Consider the following 21,951-nt stretch of genomic DNA (forward strand, 5'->3'; position numbering starts at 1 on the left):
ATTGTCAGGATTTGGAAATATTGATATGGAAGTGATTTATGCTGAAGGGTATGGGCTTTGGGGTTGGGTCTTTTCTGAGCTGGGCACCAGCCTTTGTCCCTGAGCTTACTGGAGATAGCAGTTGATGCTAAGCAACTCTTGCTAGAAGGGCAGGGCTATGCCTCTACTTGAATTCCCTGGGAGGTGTTGGCTTTTTATCATCTAAGTAATTGTTCCCAGAGCATTATCAAGAGATAATTGTTTTTCTACTCTGATTACAGATGTTCAACTTCTTTTTAAAAATCCCCTGAAGAGAGTAAAATGTTCCCATGTAAAAGCTTTGACAGGAGAAAGCTGAAACTAGGTCTGCCTTGGGTCTGTGACACCAAATACTTCAGTGCTTCCTCTAAATATAGTCTTCTTTCAGTTATCCACACACAAAAGAGAGAGGGCAATAGTATGGATAATCCAAAAATCGTTGTGTTTTGGTTTTAAAATATATGTTTTATGCTTGACATTTGGGTAAGTATGTCTACCCAAAATGATATAAATGAAATAAATGATACTCTGAGTACATTACCATTTGAAGACTTGACAATATGTACCAGTCAGAACTAGGTTGTCTTTTTCCTTTAAAATCACCCAAGTTTTATCATGTACATGGACAAAATATAATTTTAGTTTTGCAATGATCAGCAGACTTCTTATGAAACAATAGCATAACAGTTAAGAGCAGAGTTCCTAGAGGCAGACACCCTGGATTTGAATCCTAACTCTGCTACATAGCTGTGTGACCTTGGGAAAGTTACTGAACCTCTCTGAGCTTTAGTTTCCTTTTCAGTAAAGTGAGGATAGTAATAGTATCTAACTCTTAGGGTTGTTTTGAGGATTATTTATAAAGCACTCAGAACACTGCATGGCACATAGTAAAGGTATATAAATATTTTCCACTGTTATTGTTTTCATTAAATAAAAAGAAAAGTGGTATGTTTCATTCATTTATTCATTATATGTTTCTCAAGCACTTACAACTGTACAAAGCCTTCCAACTTTAATGCCACAAGTAAGAACTTAAAAGGAGATGATCTAACAAGAGGCAGGGAGTGAGAAAGAAATGGGAGGGTGGAAGGGACAAATATAATCCAGATTATCTAGATGTATTTGTTTTTATTTTTCAAGTTGTACAAGCGGCCGTGGCCAGGAATGTGTCTGTGACTGAAGGAAAGGAACTGGACCTGACCTGCAACATCACAACAGACCGATCGGATGACATCCGGCCCGAGGTGATGTGGTACTTCAGCAGGACTCCTGACAGCACCTTGCCTGGCCTCCATGTGTTGGCACGGCTGGACCGTGATTCCCTGGTGCACAGCTCCCCTCACATTGCTTTGAGTCATGTGGATGCACGCTCCTACCATTTACTGGTTCGAGATGTTAGCAAAGAAAACTCTGGCTACTATTTCTGCCACGTGTCACTCTGGGCACCCGGACACAACAGGAGCTGGCACAAGGTGGCAGAGGCCATGTCAGCCCCAGCCAGTGTGGGTGTGACCTGGCTCGGTGAGTGGTTTGGAGAGCAGCTCTTGGCCTCTCCAGCTTAATCCCTGTGAGATATCTGGAGAAGTCAGCGCTCTGTGTTCTGCACTATTTTGGCATTCTTTATTTTGTTCAAGCATACTTTAGCCCGGATAGATCCCAAGCTGGGGGTGAAAGCAAAACTGAAATAGAATCTGGCAGGCAAGGGAAATGTTTAGATAATGTGGCCTCAGTTGTCTCAATACCCTCATTTGAGAGGATATAGTTTCCTTTTGTTGTTGAGATTTGCAGGGTCGGGTGCTGCTGAATGGCTCTTTGAAATGGATCTTTGTTGGAGGGAGAACCCTGCCATTCTTCCTGTCCTTTTCCTAGAATCCTAGGTGCTCCCTGGCAGGAGCTGGTGCTTTTCCAAACCCCAGTGCAGAAAGAGGATTCCTTCGGTTAATGGAAAGTGTTTTTTCTACATAATACCCTGGAATCCAAAAATGATTTTATTTGCAGAGATCAGTTACACATAGGGGCCTTCCTGCTTCCCCAGGCTATTCATCCCGGGTATAATTCACTTCCTGCCGCTACTGTTATGAGGTGAGACAGGCCTACCCGTCAGATTCTTCTCTGTGTGAGCTTGATCTTTCTACTCTTCTATGAGTGCCTTGAGCCCTGAGGAAGGCATTTGGCATTGCTCTGATTATTAGGAGGCAAAACAGATCTGTAAAAGCGAGGAAATCCTTTCCTCCTTTGTCTGATGCTAAACATCTTCCCACCATGACCCGAACTCATATTTAGCTCTTCCTTATCTCTGCATTAAAATCTTCTCTTGGGTTAGTGGCGTATTCACTGTCTATTTCTCCCTAATAAGACTTTATTTGGCAAAGACAGGAAGTTGGCAAGTGGGGATGGGGGCAGGGAGAAGAAGAGTAATAAGAGTAAGCAGAAGGGACAGTTCAATTTTGATTGAGACTAGGCAGGGTGTTAGTCATCCCTGTTAGCAAAGTGATCCTTTGATATCTGAAGTAAAGGAGCAGGTTTATCTGGTGAGCTTTTATTCCTGCCGTCTGAATCCTGTGCAAGAAACTCAGTATGAAGTACTGAACTGGAACAATGTTGGCACAGCTAGAACTCTCCTTAGCAACCTTCAAAATAAAACAGATGTTGTTAGCACCAAAAGAAGGTTTTTCATCTCTGGAGCTGAATTTGTCTCGTAGCTCTGATCCTCAGTGCATCGTGTGGTGCTGTCAGATCCCAGCACTGGCTCCCTGTTCCCCTCCAATGTCTGAATCCCAGCTCGAGGATTTTTCTTTCTTTCTTTTTTTTTTAAAGTGCTGCCTGCACTCCAATTTGAGGGCTTCTTTGAAGTGCTCGTGCATTGATCCCGGCATACCCAGGGGGAGATGCAGGGACTGTCAGACAACTGGAAGGGAGCTTTGGGAGGGAGTGGGCTCTTTTAACTGGAAGGGATTCGCTGGCTGTGTTCTCCAGAGAGTGAGAAGAAATAGAGAGTAAATTGTGCAAAAGGCTCAGTTATTATCCTAAGAATCCTGCCGTTTGTTTTCCTGCAGAGTGCCAGCACCATTGTTGTGAAAGTCGCCAGTGTGCTTCTCCCTGACTGATGCTAATGTCTGTAGACCCTGCACCTTCCCCAGCGCTTTGCACATAATGGGCACTCAATAAATATTGGCTGAATGGGTAAATAAACCAGTACCAACACACGGATTATGTTAAAATATGTGCATAGGAAAACCAAAATTGCAAAGCTGTAATGTTCAGCTCATAGAATATTCAGATGTTTGTACAAAAGGAAACCTTCTGGGAGTATAAGAGGTATAAAAAAAAAAGACTATGTTCTTCTTTCTTCTTCTTAAGTCATTTCCTCCTTCCCTGTGCCTCACATCATTACAGCTGCTTGGACACTTGTCAGGAGGTGAGTCGGGCATGAGCACAGCATCAGACCTTTTTTCAAGACCTCCTGACTCATTCTCTGCCCAGAACTGATGGGCCAGGTCTGACACTATATGGTTGTCTCTAGATGTGTAACATGCAAATGTGTGCCTGCAGATGCACTACCACTTGCAACTGGGGGGCTGTATGAGGTATCTGAGAAGTAGTCAAGGAAGACAGGTGACCAGCCAAGTACTCTATTTATATGTGTCATCTTAGGTTGTGTGACTATGGAATGTTGACACAGAAGAGTTCTTGAGAAAGTGGGTTCCCCATGCAGGTATGACACAAAACTCAGTGTTGTTACTTGACAGATTAAGAATATAATTACCATTTATTGAGCACCTACTGTGTGCTAGTCATTGGTCTAAGGACTTTTACATGCATTAAATATTTAATCGTTACAATAATCCTGTGAGTCAGGTACCACCCACATCCCCATCTGAAAACCACTATTTTTTATTTTGCTTATGATCTTGAGGGTCAGGAATTAGGGAAGGACTCAGTGGGGTTCATCTGTGATACACATGGTGATGGATGGGCAGCCAGGGCTGGGAGTCCCCTTCCAGATGGCTTTCTCATGCACATGTCACCATGCGCCTGGGCCTCTGTCTCCCCATGTGCATCTCATTCGAGGCCCTCTCCATGTGGCTTGGACTTCTTACAGCACAGACTTCTCAGGATAGTAACATTTTTAATGTGGCAGCTACCTTCCAAGAGGCAGGAAGTGGTAGTTGCCGGACCAGTTACAAGTTGGTATATGTATAAGACCAGTGCAGTATCACTTCCACTCTTTTCCATTGGTCAAAGCCATCCAGAGTCCACTCAAATTCAAAGAGGGTGGAGAAAGATACCCCTTTAATGAGAGAGTAGTAAAAGACCCCCCTTAATGGGAGCAAGGTCACTTTGCAGAAGGACACGTGGGATGGGAAATGCTGCAGCTATCTCTGGAAAATAGAATCTACCACAGCAGTTAATACTTCTTTCTTTTACTTCAAAAGAGATGTTTACGATGACTTGGAGAGAATTATGGCCCAGGGTCAAGTCTTTCCCAAGTGTTGTCATCTTATGTGGAAACGTTTTTGGCCTTGGGAATCAGCTTCCCTCCTGAAGCTCCACAGCATAGCATCCTAGAAGCTGGGCAGTTCTTGTCCTCCTCTGTGTGGGGTGGTGCACCGAGCAAGGTAGGTGGGTGGGAGCTGATTGGAGTCTCCTCGCGTTCCATTGTGTTAACAAGGAAGACATCAGGGGAGGGACGTGAATGGGCCTGGCAAGTCCAAGAGCACTTGCAGCAGTCCGGAGGACCAGGATGATTTTTACTTAGGATTTATGTCCTACTTTGAAGGGGGGTAAAAAAAGATTTAAGTTGGCTTGCAAAATGAAGCACTATTTAAAGCAGGAGACAAAAATAAAAACAAGATCAAAAGGGGTAAAAAAAAAAAAAAAATCAAAGAATAGATATTGCAAGGTGATTGGGACAAATTAGTTACTGCATTTGAGCTCTGAATTTGCCTCTAAAGTTTTGAGGGGCTGAGACAGAAAGATGTGATTACACAGCTCTCCTCTGAGGAAGGAAAACAAACTCAGACAAACTTTTTCTTGGCACTGAATTTATCATGTGCTTTTTCACTTCAGGGGCATTGGGTAACATAACGCACAGTGCTTTCAGCTGTTCTTTTACAAAAGGCCCTAAATGATTGTTTAAATGGATGTTTCTTATATCCACCCTGTGTAAAAGCTGAGCGCATAAATCTTAAGTGTGTGAAGGAGTTTCTGTAAAAAGCTGGATTTCTGTGGGGACAAATGTTGCTCTGTGTTGATCCAATTTAGTATATGGCTGAAACTTAGAGAATCTAGTGGAATGGCTAGTTAATCTGCACATTCAGCCTCCTCCCTCTGCTATCAGATGCCTTAAAGAGGCCTTGGCAAGAGCTGGATACTAATCAGTTCACGGTTCAGCTCTCTGCCCCAAGTACCAGACTTCAGTGGTGTTAATTGGAGGAGGTTCCATGGGCTTTGGATAGAAGAGCGGGAGGAGGCAGAGCTGAGTTCTGCTGTTCAGTCTTAAGAACCTGATTTGCATTCTTTCCCTCTGTAGGACTGTCCCCTCTTCCAGCAGTGTGCCAGCAAGGAAGGTAATTATTTTTCTTTAAAAGGAGCTGTTAATCTGCTAAGTACTTGGTAGGAACTTCAGAACTCTGTGCCATCTATAGAAGATAAGATTTAGATCTGTAGGTTTTTTAAGGGTAACTATTATCAGCTGTCTGTCAAGGATTATCCCTGAAGGCAGAGGAGCGTGTGGCCAAGTGTTGGAGTCAGGGAGAGCTGTGTGGAGTCCTGCTCCACCACATCCTAGGTGTGTTGTCTTGGATGTGAACATTTCTAAGCTTTGGTTTTCTTAGTTTAATAGGATAATGCTTAGCACAGTGCTTGGCACTTGAGTGCTCAATGAATTTTCTTGGTGGTGACGATGGTGATATATTAGGGTATGAGGACACCATCAAGTTTCTTAACCAGTTAACATGTAGGAGTGTGTCTGAGGGTGTAGAGGAGCCCAGCATGGAAGACTAGGAATGTGTATGTCCTGGAAGCAGCTGCTCCCAAGAGGAGCTAGGGAAAGGGGTGGAGCTGACCACACCCAGCCCCTTTCCTGTGCCTCCCATCCCCCAAATCTGGTAATTCACTTCTCATTCTCCAGGAGGAGTGAGATATTATTGTTATTGCTCTGAAATGGCTAGTGCTGAATACATCCTTGTAATAATGATTCTTAATAATGGTTCGGCTAAGGTGGGGTAAAGTGCCTCTCCACCCTGCCCACACAATAGCTCCTTATTTATAGCTGTTTAAATGTTAGGTAATATTTAATTGGCGCCTCTTTGATGATTAGTTAGTATGCTCGGCTGCCTGTTGAAGCACCTGCCCAGTTGAAGATAATAAAACCACTCCATCAGCAGAGAGGGCAGTCCTTCGTGTTTCTTCCAACTGACACGTGCAACCCATTCCTCTCATTAGCTGTACCAAGTTACTAAGGTTCAGAGGAGGTATTAGAATATGGCCCTGCGGTACACTGCTCAGGATTAGTGCCTCAGCTCTTATCATCACTTTTGTCTTCTGGGATGTAGCAAGCTTTGAGAGTATTAATAACCTGGGTGTGTAATGAGATGGTGCAATTTGGTTGTAGTGGGAGCCAGGCCATAGAGCCAAAACCTCTCCTGTGATTCTGCTCTCACACACCGTGCAAGACCTTAATCTTCTAACTTAGCCCCTCTGGGCTTTGTGCTTTTTTTAGTTTTTGTTTTTCATTTGGGAACGTACATGAAAATAGTACCAATCTCATTAGTTGTTATGAACATTAAGTGAAAATGTAAGGAAAGTATGTAGCATGGAGCTTGTCATCATATAGGAAGCCCTCAGTAAATGCCAGATGTTGTCATTATTACTGTAAAATGGGGATAATAATACCTTCCTTGTAGAACTGTTGTGAGAGTAAAAGGAAGTATTCTATGTGAAAACCTCTAAATCAGGTCTCTGCACACAGTAGGGACAATTTTTTTTTTTTTTTTAACAAATTAGCCAATGATTCTGAAAGTATTTCATTGTTTTGAAAATTGTAACGGAGTTGTTTAATGACCCAAATTTAAAAAGAAAAAAAGTCTTTCTTTTGGGGGGAAGTCACTCTTAAATGTCAGTAGCTCTGGAGATGGTATACACATGAAAAGACATTGTCCTGGGATCCAGATTAGGGAGCAAATCCCTGCTTCTCAGGATATTAGTGACATCACGCTTACCCTGGCCTCAGTAGTCTGTGAAAGAACTTACAGTGTTGGTTGTTTGTTTTTACTTTTAAAAATAGAAATTTGCAGATATTCACAGTAGAAGAAATAACCTCCAACTTCTTTAGCAATTATCAATATTTTGCTTATCTTATTTCATCTCTCTTCCCTTCCCTGGACACACACACACACACACACACACACTCTCTCTCTCTCTCTCTCTCTTCTGGAAAAATATAAAGCATATCCCAGACATCACGTCATTTCCCTGTTAAATACTTTAGTATGCATCTTTAACTGATAAGCATTTTTTAAACATAACCGCCATTGCATTCTTAACTGATTTCTTGATGAGATCGAGCAGAATGTAGTGGTAATCAGTGGTAAAATGCTTTCACCAAAAATGAGCATTTTCATGCAAAATATTAAATTAAGTTTAACTCAGCAAGTATGTTAATATCTTTTATGTACAAGACATTGCATGCCTAGCACGTGCAGATGAATGAGGTAGGAAGTCCCTCGCCCTGGGAAAAGTCCTATAGAAAGCCCATAGGTCCTACATACGGTATCCAAAGTTCAAGGCAATGTTCAAATAAAATCATTGCAGGGAGCCTGGCCGGTGGTAGGATCTCTGTGAACTTTCGTTGAAGAAGAAGTAGAGGTGTGACATGCTGAGTGAATTCAAAGGAGATATTCCGTGTTAAGTAGGAGAACCTACACAGAAGAGGTATGTGCATGATGGGCCTTGAGGAAAGGCACAATCTCTGCAAATCATTTTTAAAATTGTAAAACAACATTAAAGGACAATTTCTACACATGCACCGAATCAAAAAAGAAATAAGAACCCATCCATACTCTTACCATTCTGACATAATAGAATCATATCTCCTCTAGGAGTGTAAGTCTAAAGTTGACCTACAGGGGTGGTGGATAGGTCAAATGAACCTGCAACTTGTAAGTTCACAAGCCAAGAATCCACCCTATTTTTGTCTGTCTTTGCTTTAAAGCTGAGGCCTCCTTTTCTGGGGCCTAAGGTTCATTTTAGCAGAGTATGGGGAGACCAACCGTTGAAGTCAACGAAGAGATTTTTTTCTCCTGCCAGGCTGGAATTTCTATAACTAGATGCACACATTTTGGAGCTCCCTTGTACGCTCATTTCTCTACGTGTGGATACTTAGGATTTAAACAGATCCATTTCAGGGTGGAGGATGGAGTAGAACAGGAGGATCTGTTCATCATTTCTTCAACAACTTACTGAGCAGATGTCCCAAGTGCTGAAGCAGAGGGAACAGTGGGAAGGAAGGCAAGAGACACCGCAAGTGTAGGAGTGACTAGGGAATGGTGAGAGGTATTGTCTGAAAGTAGTCAAGAAGGCAGCAGGTAGTGGAGCTGGGTTCAGATGGTAGCGGCCCTTGAATGCCAGGCTGGGGATCATGTTCTTAACTCAGTAGGTGAGAGCAAAAGCCACAGGAGGTTTTCTGCATAGTTAAGCTGGCAGTTGTGTCAGCCAGGAGGTGATGTTGGGAGATGGTTATTATAGTCTTGGCTAGAGGCAGGGCCGGGATGAGGGTATTGTTCATGAGGTTTTCACTTTTATTCATAAGTATTTATAGAGTACCTACTGTGCATCAGGTCTGAGGAAAGGAGAAATGGAAGGGACACTGAGGAGGTAGAATGTGTGACTTAGGAACTCTCAGAGTGGAGAGACAGAAGGGAAGAGGGAGAATTGTAGAGGGTACATGTTTCATGCTGAGATGACCTGGAGAGCAATGGTGGGAATGTGGTAACAGGAACAGTCATTGGAAAGATGGGAGGAGGAGCAGGCTGCGTTTGTTTGGAGCGGGGTTTTGGCTGTGTGTTTGTGTGTTTGTGTGTATGTGTGTATTGGCAGAGGCGGATGAGGCGTCAATTAGGTTATGAACGTGCTACACTTAAGCTGTCATGAAGGAACCCAGTCAGGATGCCTAGAACTCAGCTCTGCACTAGTGCTTGGATCTGGGGGCATAAGGCAGAGCTGGGGCCACAGCAGGGGACTGGCTGGGTTCTAATATTGGGTGAGTGAGTTTTGGGGTGTGAGTAGGAGCGGGGGAGAGAGCTGCTTTGGTGGTTGGTGCAAGCTCTGGTTTTGACTACCTTCTCCATGTGTTCTGTGGTCTAACCACTACTAGGTCAAGTCACTGCTTCTCTTTATCTTTTTCTTTTAATCGATAAATTAAAATTGGATATATTTATGGCATATTCCATGATGTTTAGAGGTATGTATATGTTGTGGACTGGCCAGATCAGCTAATTACCATATTTGTTACCTAACATACTTATCTTTTTTTTTTTTTTTAAAGATGACCGGTAAGGGGATCTTAACCCTTGACTTGGTGTTGTGAACACCACGCTCAGCCAGTGAGCGAACCGGCCATCCGTATATGGGATCCGAACCCGGGGCCTTGGTGTTCTCAGCACCACACTCTCCCGAGTGAGCCACGGGCCGGCCCCATACTTATCATTTTTTGTTGTAAGAACATTTAAGATTACTCTTTAAGCAATTTTCAAGTGTACAGTGCATCGTTGTTAACTGTAGTCACCGTGTTCTACAGTAGATCTCCTGAGCGTATTCCTCCTGTCTAACTGAAAATTTGTGTCCTTTGGCCAATGTCCACCCCTCCCCAGCCCTCAGCCTCTGGTAACCACCATTTTAGTCTCTGCTTCTATGACTTCAACTTTTTTAGGTTCCACATGTAAGTGGGATCATGAGGTATTTGTCTTTCTGTGACTGACTTATTTCACTTAACATAATGTCCTCTGGGTTCATCCATTTTATTACAAATGACAGGATTTCCTACTTTTTTAAGGCTGAATTGTATTCTGTTGTGTGTGTGTGTGTGTGTGCGTGTGTGTGTATATATAGTATATATATATACTATATGTGTGTATATATATACATATATGTGTGTATATATACACTATATATGTGCATATATAGTGTGTGTGTGTGTATGTATGTGTATATGTATATATATATATATATATATATATAGTAGTCCTCCCTTGTTTGCAGAGGGTATGTTCCAAGATTCCCAGTGGATGCTTGAAACTGCGGATAGTACCCCCCCCCCCCCCGTATACATGAGTACTTCAAAAAGTTCTTGGAAAAATAGAATTAAAAGATAATATGAATCTTTCCATGAACTTTTCAAGTATCCTCATATAGTATGTTTTTTCTATGTATACATACTTGTGATAAATTGGCAGACACAGCCATTCCAGTAATTTTTATATTTTTCAGCCCAAACCTATTCTTGAATCTATGTAACCATTCCTTACTTGCAGGAAATGGCTTGGCGTGACTCATGTCAGGGGATCCCTCAGTGCTTTCCAGCACAACTTGTCACCGTCTATCAGAACACGTTTCTGTTCGTGTCTTCAACCAACAAATTTAATGCCTTTTCCATCTTTTTTTTTTTTTTAATTTTATTTTGTCCATATACAATGTGGTTGATTATTGTGGCCCATTACTGAAACCTCCCTCTTCCCTCTCCCACCTCCCACCCAACAATGTCCTTTCTGTATGCTTGTCATGTCAACTTCAAGGAATTGTAATTGTTATGTCTTCTTCTCACCCTGTTTTTTTTTCTTTTGTGTGTGTGTGAATTTATTTATTTTTATCTCCCAACAATAATTGAGAACATGTGGTATTTCTCTTTCTGTGCCTGACTTGTTTCACTTAAAATAATTCTCTCAACGTCCATCCATGTTTTTGTAAATGGCAGTATTTCATTCTTTTTAGTAGCTGAGTAGTATTCCATTGTGCAGATATACCACATTTTCCTTATCTACTCATCTGATGATGGACATTTGGGCTGGTTCCAACTCTTGGCTATTGTAAATAGTGCTGTGATGAACATTGGGGAACAGGTGTACCTTCGACTTGATGATTTCCATTCCTCTGGGTATATTCCCAGCACTGGGATAGCTGGGTCTTATGGTAGATCTACCTGCAATTGTTTGAGGAACCTCCATAACATTTTCCATAGACGCTGCACCATTTTGCAGCCCCACCAAGAATGTATGAGAGTTCCTTTTTCTCCATAACCTAACCAGCATTTATTGTTCAGAGTCTTTTGGATTTTAGCCATCCTAACTGGGGTTAGATGGTATCTCAGTGTGGTTTTGATTTGCATTTCCCGGATGCTGAGTGATGTTGAGCATTTTTTCATATATCTGTTGGCCATTCGTATATCTTCCTTAGAGAAATGCCTACTTAGCTCTTTTGCCCATTTTTTTGTTTTTTTTTTTGTTTTTTTTTTTAATTTTATTTTGTCGATATACATTGTAGCCGATTATTGCTCCCCATCACCAAAACCTCCCTCCCTTCTCCCTCCCCCCCCAACAATGTCCTTTCTGTTTGCTTGTCGTATCAACTTCAAATAATTATGGTTATTATATCTTCTCCCCCACCCCTGGTTTGTGTGTGTGTGTGTGTGTGAATTTATATATTAATTTTTAGCTCCCTCCAATAAGTGAGAACATGTGGTATTTCTCTTTCTGTGCCTGACTTGTTTCACTTAATATAATTCTCTCAAGGTCCATCCATGTTGTTGCAAATGGCAGTATTTCATTTTTTTTTTTTTTTTTTTATTTCAATCTTTTTTTTTTTTTTTTTTTAATTTTTATTTTTTAAATTTTATTTTGTCGATATACATTGTAGCTGATTATTGCTTCCCATCACCAAAACCTCCCTCCCTTCTCCCTCCCCCCCTCCCCCCCGACAATGTCCTTTCTGTTTGCTTGTTGTATCAACTTCAAATAATTGTGGTTGTTATATCTTCTTCCCCCCCCCCCCCCCGGTTTGTGTGTGTGTGTGTATGTGTGTGTGTGAATTTATATATTAATTTTTAGCTCCCTCCAATAAGTGAGAACATGTGGTATTTCTCTTTCTGTGCCTGACTTGTTTCACTTAATATAATTCTCTCAAGGTCCATCCATGTTGTTGCAAATGGCAGTATTTCATTCGTTTTTATAGCTGAGTAGTATTCCATTGTGTAGATGTACCACATTTTCCGTATCCACTCATCTGATGATGGGCATTTGGGCTGGTTCCAACTCTTGGCTATTGTAAAGAGTGCTGCGATGAACATTGGGGAACAGGTATACCTTCGACTTGATGATTTCCATTCCTCTGGGTATATTCCCAACAGTGGGATGGCTGGGTCGTATGGTAGATCTATTTGCAATTGTTTAAGGAACCTCCATACCATTTTCCATAGAGGCTGCACCATTTTGCAGTCCCACCAACAATGTATGAGAGTTCCTTTTTCTCCGCAGCCTCGCCAGCATTTATCGTTCATAGTCTTTTGGATTTTAGCCATCCTAACTGGGGTTAGATGGTATCTCAATGTGGTTTTGATTTGCATTTCCCGGATGCTGAGTGATGTTGAGCATTTTTTCATATGTCTGTTGGCCATTTGTATATATCTTCCTTAGAGAAATGCCTACTTAGCTCTTTTGCCCATTTTTTAATTGGGTTGCTTGTTTTCTTCTTGTAAAGTTGTTTGAGTTCCTTATATATTCTGGATATTAATCCTTTGTCGAATGTATATTTTGCAAATATTTTCTCCCACTCTGTTGGTTGTCTTTTAACTCTTTTAATTGTTTCTTTTGCTGTGCAGAAGCTTTTTAGTTTGATATAATCCCATTTGTTTATTTTTCCTTTGGTTGCCCGTGCTTTTGGGGTCGTGTTCATGAAGTCTGTGCCCAGTCCTATTTCCTGAAGTGTTTCTCCTATGTTTTCTTTAAGAAGTTTTATTGTTTCAGGGTGTATATTTAAATCCTTAATCCATTTTGAGTTGATTTTAGTATATGGTGAGAGGCATGGGTCTAGTTTCATTCTCCTGCATATGGATATCCAGTTATCCGAGCACCATTTGCTGAAGTGGCAGTCCCTTCCCCAGTGAATAGGCTTGGTGCCTTTGTCAAAGATCAGCTGACAGTAAGTGTGTGGGTTGATTTCTGGATTCTCTCTTCTATTCCATTGATCAGTGTGTCTGTTTTTATGCCAGTACCATACTGTTTTGGTTATTATAGCTTTGTAGTATAGCTTAAAGTCAGGTAGTGTTATGCCTCCAGCTTTATTCTTTTTGCTCAGCATTGCTTTGGCTACACGTGGTCTTTTATTATTCCATATAAATGTCTGGATAGTTTTTTCCATTTCTGAGAAAAATGTCTTTGGAATTTTGATGGGGATTGGATTGAATTTGTATATCACTTTGGGTAGTATGGACATTTTCACTATGTTGATTCTTCCAATCCAAGAGCATGGGATATCTTTCCATCTTCTTGTATCCTCTCTAATTTCTCTCAGCAGTGGTTTGTAGTTCTCATTATAGAGATTTTTCACATCCTTGGTTAACTCAATTCCTAAGTATTTTATTTTTTTGGTGGCTATTGTAAATGGGCAGGCTTTCTTGATTACTCTTTCTGCATGTTCACTATTGGAGAAAAGAAATGCTACTGATTTTTGTGTGTTGATTTTGTATCCTGCCACTGTGCTGAAATCATTTATCACCTCCAAGAGTTTTTTGTAGAGGCTTTAGGCTGTTCAATATATAGGATCATGTCATCTGCAAACAGGGACAGTTTGACTTCATCTTTTCCAATCTGGATGCCCTTTATTTCCTTCTCTTCTCTGATTGCTCTGGCTAGTACTTCCAACACTATGTTGAATAGAAGTGGTGAGAGTGGGCATCCTTGTCTAGTTCCTGTTCTTAAGGAAAAGCTTTCAGCTTTTCCCCATTCAGGATGATATTGGCAGTGGGTTTATCATATATGGCTTTAATTATGTTGAGATACTTTCCCTCTATACCTAACTTATAGAGGGTCTTTGTCATGAATGAGTGCTGAATTTTATCAAATGCTTTTTCAGCATCTATAGAGATGATCATATGGTCCTTGTGTTTGAGTTTATTAATATGGTGTATCACATTTATTGATTTGTGTATGTTGAACCAAACTTGCATCCCTGGGATGAATCCCACTTGATCGTGGTAAATAATTCTACGTATGTGTTGCTGTATTCTTTTTGCTGGTATTTTATTGAGGATTTTTGCATCTATATTCATCAAGGATATGGGCCTGTAGTTTTCTTTTTTGGTTATATCTTTACCTGGTTTTGGTATCAGGATGATGTTTGCTTCATAGAATGAGTTTCGGAGATTTGCGTCTGTTTCAGTCTTTTGGAATAGTTTGTAAAGAATCGGTGTCAATTCCTGTTTGAATGTTTGGTAAAATTCTGCTGTGAATCCATCTGGTCCTGGGCTTTTCTTTGTTGGGAGCCTTCTGATAACAGCTTCAATCTCCTTTATTGTTATTGGTCTGTTCGAATTTTCTACATCTTCATGGTTCAGTTTTGGGAGCTTGTGTGTGTCCAGAAATTTATCCATTTCCTCCAGATTTTCAAATTTGTTGGTGTATAGTTGTTTATAGTAGTCTCGAATGATTCCTTGTATTTCAGATGAATCAGGTGTAATATCTCCTTTTTCATTTCTAATTTTTGTTATTTGAATCTTCTTTCTTCTTTTTTTTTTGTTAGCCATGCTAATGGTTTGTCAATTTTATTTATCTTTTCAAAAAACCAACTTTTTGATTCATTGATCTTTTGCATTGTTTTTTGGTTTTCAATTTCATTCAGTTCTGCTCTGATCTTAATGATTTCTTTCCGTCTGCTAAGTTTAGGTTTGGATCGTTCTTGTTTTTCTAGTTCTTTAAGGTGAAGTGTTAGGTTGTTCACTTGCCATCTTTCCATTCTTCTGAAGTGAGCATTTAATGCAATAAATTTCCCCCTCAATACTGCTTTTGCAGTATCCCACAGGTTTTGGTATGATGTATCATTGTTTTCATTAGTTTCAATAAATTTTTTGATTTCCTGCTTGATTTCTTCTTGGACCCATATGTCATTAAGTAGAATGCTGTTTAAGTTCCGTGTGTTTGTATAGTTTCCAGAGTTTCATTTGTTATTGATTTCTAGTTTTAATCCGTTGTGGTCTGAGAAAATACATGGGATAATTCCAATTTTTTTGAATTTATTGATACTTGATTTGTGACCTAATATGTGATCTATCCTGGAGAATGATCCATGTGCTGATGAGAAGAATGAATATTCTGAGGTTGTTGGATGGAATGTTCTGTAGATATCTGCCAATTCCAATTGGTCTAGAGTCTTGTTTAGATCTTGTGTTTCTCTGCTGATTCTTTGCCTAGATCTGTCTAATATTGACAGTGGGGTGTTCAGGTCCCCTGCTATTATGGTATTAGTGTCTATTTCCTTCTTTAGGTCTAATAGAGTTTGTTTTATAAATCTGGCTGCTCCAACATTGGGTGCGTGCATATTTATGATTGTTATGTCTTCTTGATGGATCGGTCCTTTTATCATTAAGTAGTGTCCCTCATTGTCTCATTTTATGGTTTTTAGTTTAAAGTCTATTTTTTCAGATATAAGAATAGCTACTCCAGCTCGTTTTTCTTTTCTGTTTGCGTGGTAAATCTTTTTCCATCCTTTCACTCTTAGTCTATGCGAATCTTTATGAGTGAGGTGGGTCTCTTGTAGGCAGCATATAGTTGGGTCCTCCTTTTTGATCCAGTCAGCCAGTCTGTGTCTTTTGATGGGGGAATTTAAGCCTTTTACATTAAGAGTTGTTATTGAAAAGTGTTCATTTATTCCTAGCATTTTATTGGTTGTTTGGCTGTCTTAGGTGTCTTTTGTTCCTTGCTTTCTGATTTACTGTTTATTTTCTGTGTTTGTTGGTTCCTTAGGTTGTAGATAGCGTTTTTGTTTGCTTGTTTTTTCTTCATGAATGCCATTTTTATTATACTAGTGGGTATTGATTTTTCTTGGGTTTTTATGGCAGTGGTAGTTATTTTTCAGGAACCAAACCCAGTACTCCGTTGAGGATTTCTTGTAAGGGTGGTCGTGGGGTAGTGAACTCCGCAGTTTTTGTTTTTCTGAGAAATATACTATTTGCCCTTCATTTTGGAAGGATAGCCTTGCAGGGTAGAGTATTCTTGGCTGGCAATCTTTGTCTTTTAGTATTTTGAAAATATCATCCCATTCCTTTCTAGCTTTTAGGGTTTGTGATGAAAAGTCTGATATTAGCCTGATTGGGGCTCCCTTATAGGTGATTTGATGCTTCTCTCTTGCAGCTTTTAAGATTCTCTCTTTGTCTCTGAGTTTTGTCAATTTGACTATAACATGTCTTGGAGAGGGCCTTTTTGGGTTGAATACATTTGGAGATCATTGAGCTTCCTGGATCTGAAGATCTGTGATTTTTCCCATACCTGGGAAGTTTTCTGCCACTATTTTGTTGAATATGTTTTCAGTGCAATCTCCATTTTCCTCCCCTTCTGGGATACCCATGATTCAGATATTTGAGCGCTTAAGGTTGTCTGATATCTCTCTCAGATTTTCTTCAATGTCTTTGATTCTTTTTTTTTTTTTTTTTTTGTCTGCTTGTGTTATTTCAAACAGCCCATCTTCAAGTTCAGAGGTTCTCTCTTCAACTTCGACAAGCCTGCTGGTTAAACTCTCCGTTGTGTTTTTTATTTCACTGAATAACTTCTTCAGTTCAGCAAGTTCTGCTACATTTTTTTTCAGGACATTGATTTCCTTGTACATTTCCTCTTTCAGGTCCTGTATACTTTTCCTCGTTTCATCATGATGTCTAGCTGAGTTTTCTTGTATCTCATTCAGTTTCCTTAGAATTGTCACTTGAAATTCCTTGTCAGTCATTTCAAGGGCTTCTTGTTCTATAGGATCTAGAGTTTGAGATTTATTAACTTTTGGTGGTGTACTTTCTTGATTTTTTGTTTTTCTGGTATCTTTTTTTTGATGTTTATTCATTGTGGCAGGGGGTTTCCCAGTCCACCTGTTCGAGACTATTGACTAACTAAGATGTTGCTGTGGTTGCCAATTTGGTATGGCTACCTCCGTGACTGCTCAGTTGGCCTCTAGTGCCTTGTGTGTGTGGTTGCCTCGTGTCTTGGGCCTCTCTGGAGAGCCACCTCTCTGGTCAGCTTGGACTCTGCTGGGCTGCTGGATCACGGGGCGGTACCGCAGGGTGTGTGGTCTCTGCTGAGCTTCCACTTCCCATGCACGACTTCTCCCTGTTCCATGCGCTCTGGCCCGGTCTGTTGGATCACGCTGTGGTGACCCCACAGGGTGTGTAGTTTCTGTCTAGTCTCCGCCTCCCTAGCCAGACGTCTCCCCGCTCTGTGCACACTGGGCTGGGCTGGGACGTGTCTTCTGCAGCCCTCGTCTGTCAGCTGGGCCTTCAAGACCCTGCTCGGCACTGCCTCACCCAGGAAGTCTACCAGGTTTCTGCTAGGCGCAGACAACCGGTCGCTCTGGGTGCCTTTGTAGCACTGTGTAGATCTTTCTCGGGACTTATCACCTTCTCCTGGTATCGCGGTTATTTGTGTATTTGTCTTATCTCCCACACCAGAGCGTGAGCTCCTTGGGGGAGGGGCCTGCAGCACACGGTTCACCTTTGAATCCCCTCTGCGTGGACTGAGTCCGGTGCCCACCCGCAGTCAGCTCTCTGGCAGGTTCAAGCGAACTCGGGAACTCTCTGACCACCCTATTCCTAACCAGAAATCGGTTAGGCGTTTTTCCGAACTGGTGGCCGCAGAGATGGTATCTGCCTCCCAGTAACAGGAAGTTTACCGGGGGCCTACTTTTCCATGAATTTTTGAAGTAACTTCGTTATGTTCATATACATACACACACATGTACATACACTAGGCACTAGACTAAGCACTATTATGTATATTTTAACTCTTAATCCTTACAATAACATGATGAGGTAAGGTAGTTCCTGTTAACTTACTATCCTTGTCTTTACAGATGAGGCATCAGAGAGCTTAAGTAATCTGCCTAAGGTTACACAGCAAGTAAATGGCATAGCCAGGATTTGAACATGGTCTAACTCCAGACCCCTGGCTCTTTGCCACTGCTCTTTACTGCCTGACAGTTTGTTGTTCAGGTTAATGTGGTAACACACAGGAAGGATCTTCCACGTTGTGCTTGAAATGCAGGGGAGGTTCCATCAGCAGCAGCTGTTGTCATGGTAGTGTCTGCCACTGCTGCTGCTTATGGAAGGTTGAGGTGTTCCAGGTTGGTCCTGACAGGACTGAGGGGTGTGTATTGCTCTGTGCACAACCAGTTCAAATCTGTCCTTTCCACGTCGGGTGAACTTAGTTATCCTGGTCTGCACCCACGTTGGTTTTGGGTCTGCATCCAAAATTCAACATGAGAAACCCTGAATGTGGGGTGATTTGAGCATTCCTTGTCTTATGCACATAATGGTGTAAATACATGTCCGTAGTATGTGTCCTGAGGTCCATTGTTGCTGGTGTGGGTGGCATGTGGTGTGTTAGCTCGCTGCGCAGGAGGCAGAACATCCCCAGCTGGGCAGCCTCAGCACACTCACCTATAAAATGAGGCAGGATGGCTGCTCGGGTCCTTTCCAGCCCTGACGTGCCAACAGCCTGTGGTATTTTTGCACAATGTCCACATCACAGAAGGATGTGCTCCCATAGATGGACACAAGCAATTAAAGGCTTGTGAAGATGATGTTTGAGGGAATTAGGGTTTTGAGTTCTTTCCATTTCTTGGCCCACTGACTCATTCTTGGGGAAGTCATGATGTTCTAAGTTTCATTGGAAGTGGAAGTCACAAAAGAGTAGTTCCTTGACCTCAGCAGTTTATAATCTGCATGAGTCACAAATAAGAGCAATGGTAAATAAAACTAAACTGTTTGGTCAAGCTGATGGGAATAAAGATGATGTGGCAGATGGAACGTTCTGTTTAGGTAGAATTGCTTTTCTCCTAGAAGTCAATGTGCTATAGAAGAAAAATGTATCCTTTTCTGAAAGCTTTGGCATTAAGGTGGAAAACATTTTTTGAGTGCCTGCTGCATACAAGGCATTGTATTTGGAGCTTGGGGATAAGATCTCAAGCAAAGAACAGTCATGGAGTGGGATCAAGACTACATAGACAAGAGTACATAGATGGCTATGAGAACACAGAGAAGGTGCCACCTCTGGGGACCCAGACCCAGGTGATGATGAAGAATGAGGGAAGTTTGCAGGGCATTCTGAACACGTCACCATGGTGGCATGAGATTGTGGTGATGCAGAACCTTGGGTAATGAGGGTAGCACGTGGGGCTGGGCAGAGGGGAGAGGAAAGGTGGCTACTCAGGCGTCTGACACCAGTTCTTTGGCAAGTGTGGAGAAGACCATAGGGCCAGTGAGGTCAGAAATATAGAAGTGCAGGAATGATTAAATTGGTGCAGTGAACCTCGGAAGGAGAGGTTTTATACAAGTGGACAACAACAAGACCATGGTAGAGCTGGGGATGCTAGGAGAGAGCTAGCTTTCTTCCAGCTCTGTCACAATTTGGGACAGGCAGGAACATACAGTGCTCTCAAGTGAGCAGGCTGTACTGGGGCCAGGTTCACAGTGAGCCAGCTTCAGGGTCGCAGAACTGCAGGGTGAGTTACATGTGGCCTGGCGGTGAAAAGAATGTGCTTTGGGGCGTTTGTGGATGGGAGGTGTTTATTGACCACTCAACACAGATTTAGCAGAAAAAGTCAGAGAAACAGCAAGGTGAGGAGAATATATAGGGGAAACGACGATCTTAGGGACTTACATTTGGGGCACAGCCGAGGATGGCAGGAACCTGAGCCGTGATGGGGTTGATGGGCCTCGAGTTCTGGAATGTGCTCTGGGTGTATGGGCTTGCTTAGCATTCCAGAGACAATCTTGGTAGAGTGTGGACACTGAGCTGCTTAAGAAATCTTTCTCAGAAGGCTCTAACCCCTGGGGATACTGACAGCAGACCCCAAACCTCCAGAAAGATAAGACTCTGATTGAGGACATTTGGATTCTGGCTTTGGGAGGTTTTCTTGGGGGGTGGAATATAGGTGGAATATGGAGGGCTGTGTTTTACAAGTTTTGCAAGAACACTCTTACAGGATCCTTCCCATCCAATGCAAAGACTGCTTTCTGTCTCTTTAGTTGGTAGGATGGGCATTTAATTGTCAGAACAAGTGCAGAACTTGTCTCATTTCTTTTGCTAATTCTTGGTAAGTTGTTCTGTTGATTATTTTTTATCCTGGCCTCTCTGTCTCTTGCTCAGAACCAGACTATCAGGTGTACTTGAATGCCTCTAAGGTCCCTGGGTTTGCAGACGATCCCACAGAGCTGGAATGCCGGGTAGTGGACATGAAGAGTGCGGAGGCGAGTGTCCGTTTCACGGTCTCGTGGTACTACAGAATGAACCGGCGCAGTGACGATGTGTTGACCAGTGAGCTTCTTGCCATCATGGATGGGGACTGGACGCTGAAATACGGAGAGAGGAGCAAGCAAAGGGCCCAGGACGGAGAGTTTATTTTCTCTAAAGAGCATGCAGACACATTCAATTTCCGGATCCAAAGGACTACAGAGGAAGACAGGGGCAGTTATTACTGTGTTGTGTCTGCCTGGACCAAACAGCAGAACAACAGCTGGGTGAAGAGTAAGGATGTCTTCTCCAAACCTGTCAACATTTTTTGGGCATCAGAAGGTAGGAGCTCTATTCTTATTCATGATCCATTTTTGTTTTGTTTTTTGCCTAGACATCCCACTGTGTGTTTTTGATGCAGTTACCCTGTAGGTTCCTGCCTATACTAGGAATCCATGCCCTGGACGTTAATCACTGCACGACCCTGGACACCCTGTGTGGACTCACTACCACCCCTCTTTTATCCCCAAATCCCAGAGAGGGCCCTCTAGAACTCACTGTCATCAGCAAAATCTCCTGTTTCCTGAACCTATTCTCTGAATGTTCCTTTCTTTCTTCCATTAAACATTACTAACCTCACTCTCTGAGGACACCATTTCCCTAGAGCTCTTTTAAGTGGTGACACTTTCTTCCCACACTCTCATATAACTGGGCCTAGAGGTGGGGCAAGTGCCCTCCTGCTGCTCACCACAGCTTCCAGAGTATTTTCCCCACCCCTAAAAGCATTCAGCTTCAAATCTCATGTCACCAGACACCACCTGTTGACTCCTAGCTCCTTCATTCTTTGAAGATGTTAGCTGGTGTTTCTTGGCCACTCTCTCTAGTACTGCTCCTGTCTTGCTAACTTCAGTATCTGTGTAGAGCACTGGGTCACAGTTGGAATCACCCTCGGAGCTTTAAAAGAATACTGATGCTTGGGTCCCACCAGGAATTCTGTTTTCATTGGTCTGAGGTACACTCAGTCTGGGCACTGGAATTTTTAAACACGTCCAGGGTGATGCTCGTGTGCAGCCAAGGTTGAGAGCCCTAATATAGATAATACTTTCATTCTCAGACCTTTGTCCTGCTCTCTGTAATCATCCTGTCCTCTGTCCTGTTCCAGTCCTTCACTCACATGATTATACACTACATTAGACCGTCTTACTTCTGATAACTGAAACACCTCCATGGTCTCAATTTCAAGCATTCTATTCTCAACATATTTTCTGTCTTTCTAGATCACTTCTTATGTTACTCCAGCAACAACCCTTCAACTCCACTGGAATCAGCGATCCTGCCCCCTTACACTGTCCTTCACTCCCATTGTGTCTTTACTTCTCTCGTACCTGGGGTGACCACTTGCTCAGGGTAGTCCAATTCACACCTGCTGTCCTGGTGTGATTATTCTAGTACCCTC

At 42.1% G+C, this 21,951-nt stretch overlaps 1 protein-coding gene across 1 annotated transcript in view; it reads left to right on the forward strand.

The window, feature by feature from the left end:
• Positions 1–21,951, forward strand: part of PTGFRN (prostaglandin F2 receptor inhibitor) — a 78,125-nt gene that overhangs the window by 36,640 nt on the left and 19,534 nt on the right. Inside the window, exons 4-5 of the mRNA XM_063106402.1 lie at positions 1,159–1,539; positions 20,412–20,837. Of these exons, the coding sequence (XP_062962472.1) occupies positions 1,159–1,539; positions 20,412–20,837 (807 nt within the window). The remainder of the gene's footprint in view (positions 1–1,158; positions 1,540–20,411; positions 20,838–21,951) is intronic.

This window comes from Cynocephalus volans, chromosome 8 (assembly GCF_027409185.1).
Source record: "Cynocephalus volans isolate mCynVol1 chromosome 8, mCynVol1.pri, whole genome shotgun sequence".
Lineage (NCBI taxonomy): Eukaryota > Metazoa > Chordata > Mammalia > Dermoptera > Cynocephalidae > Cynocephalus > Cynocephalus volans.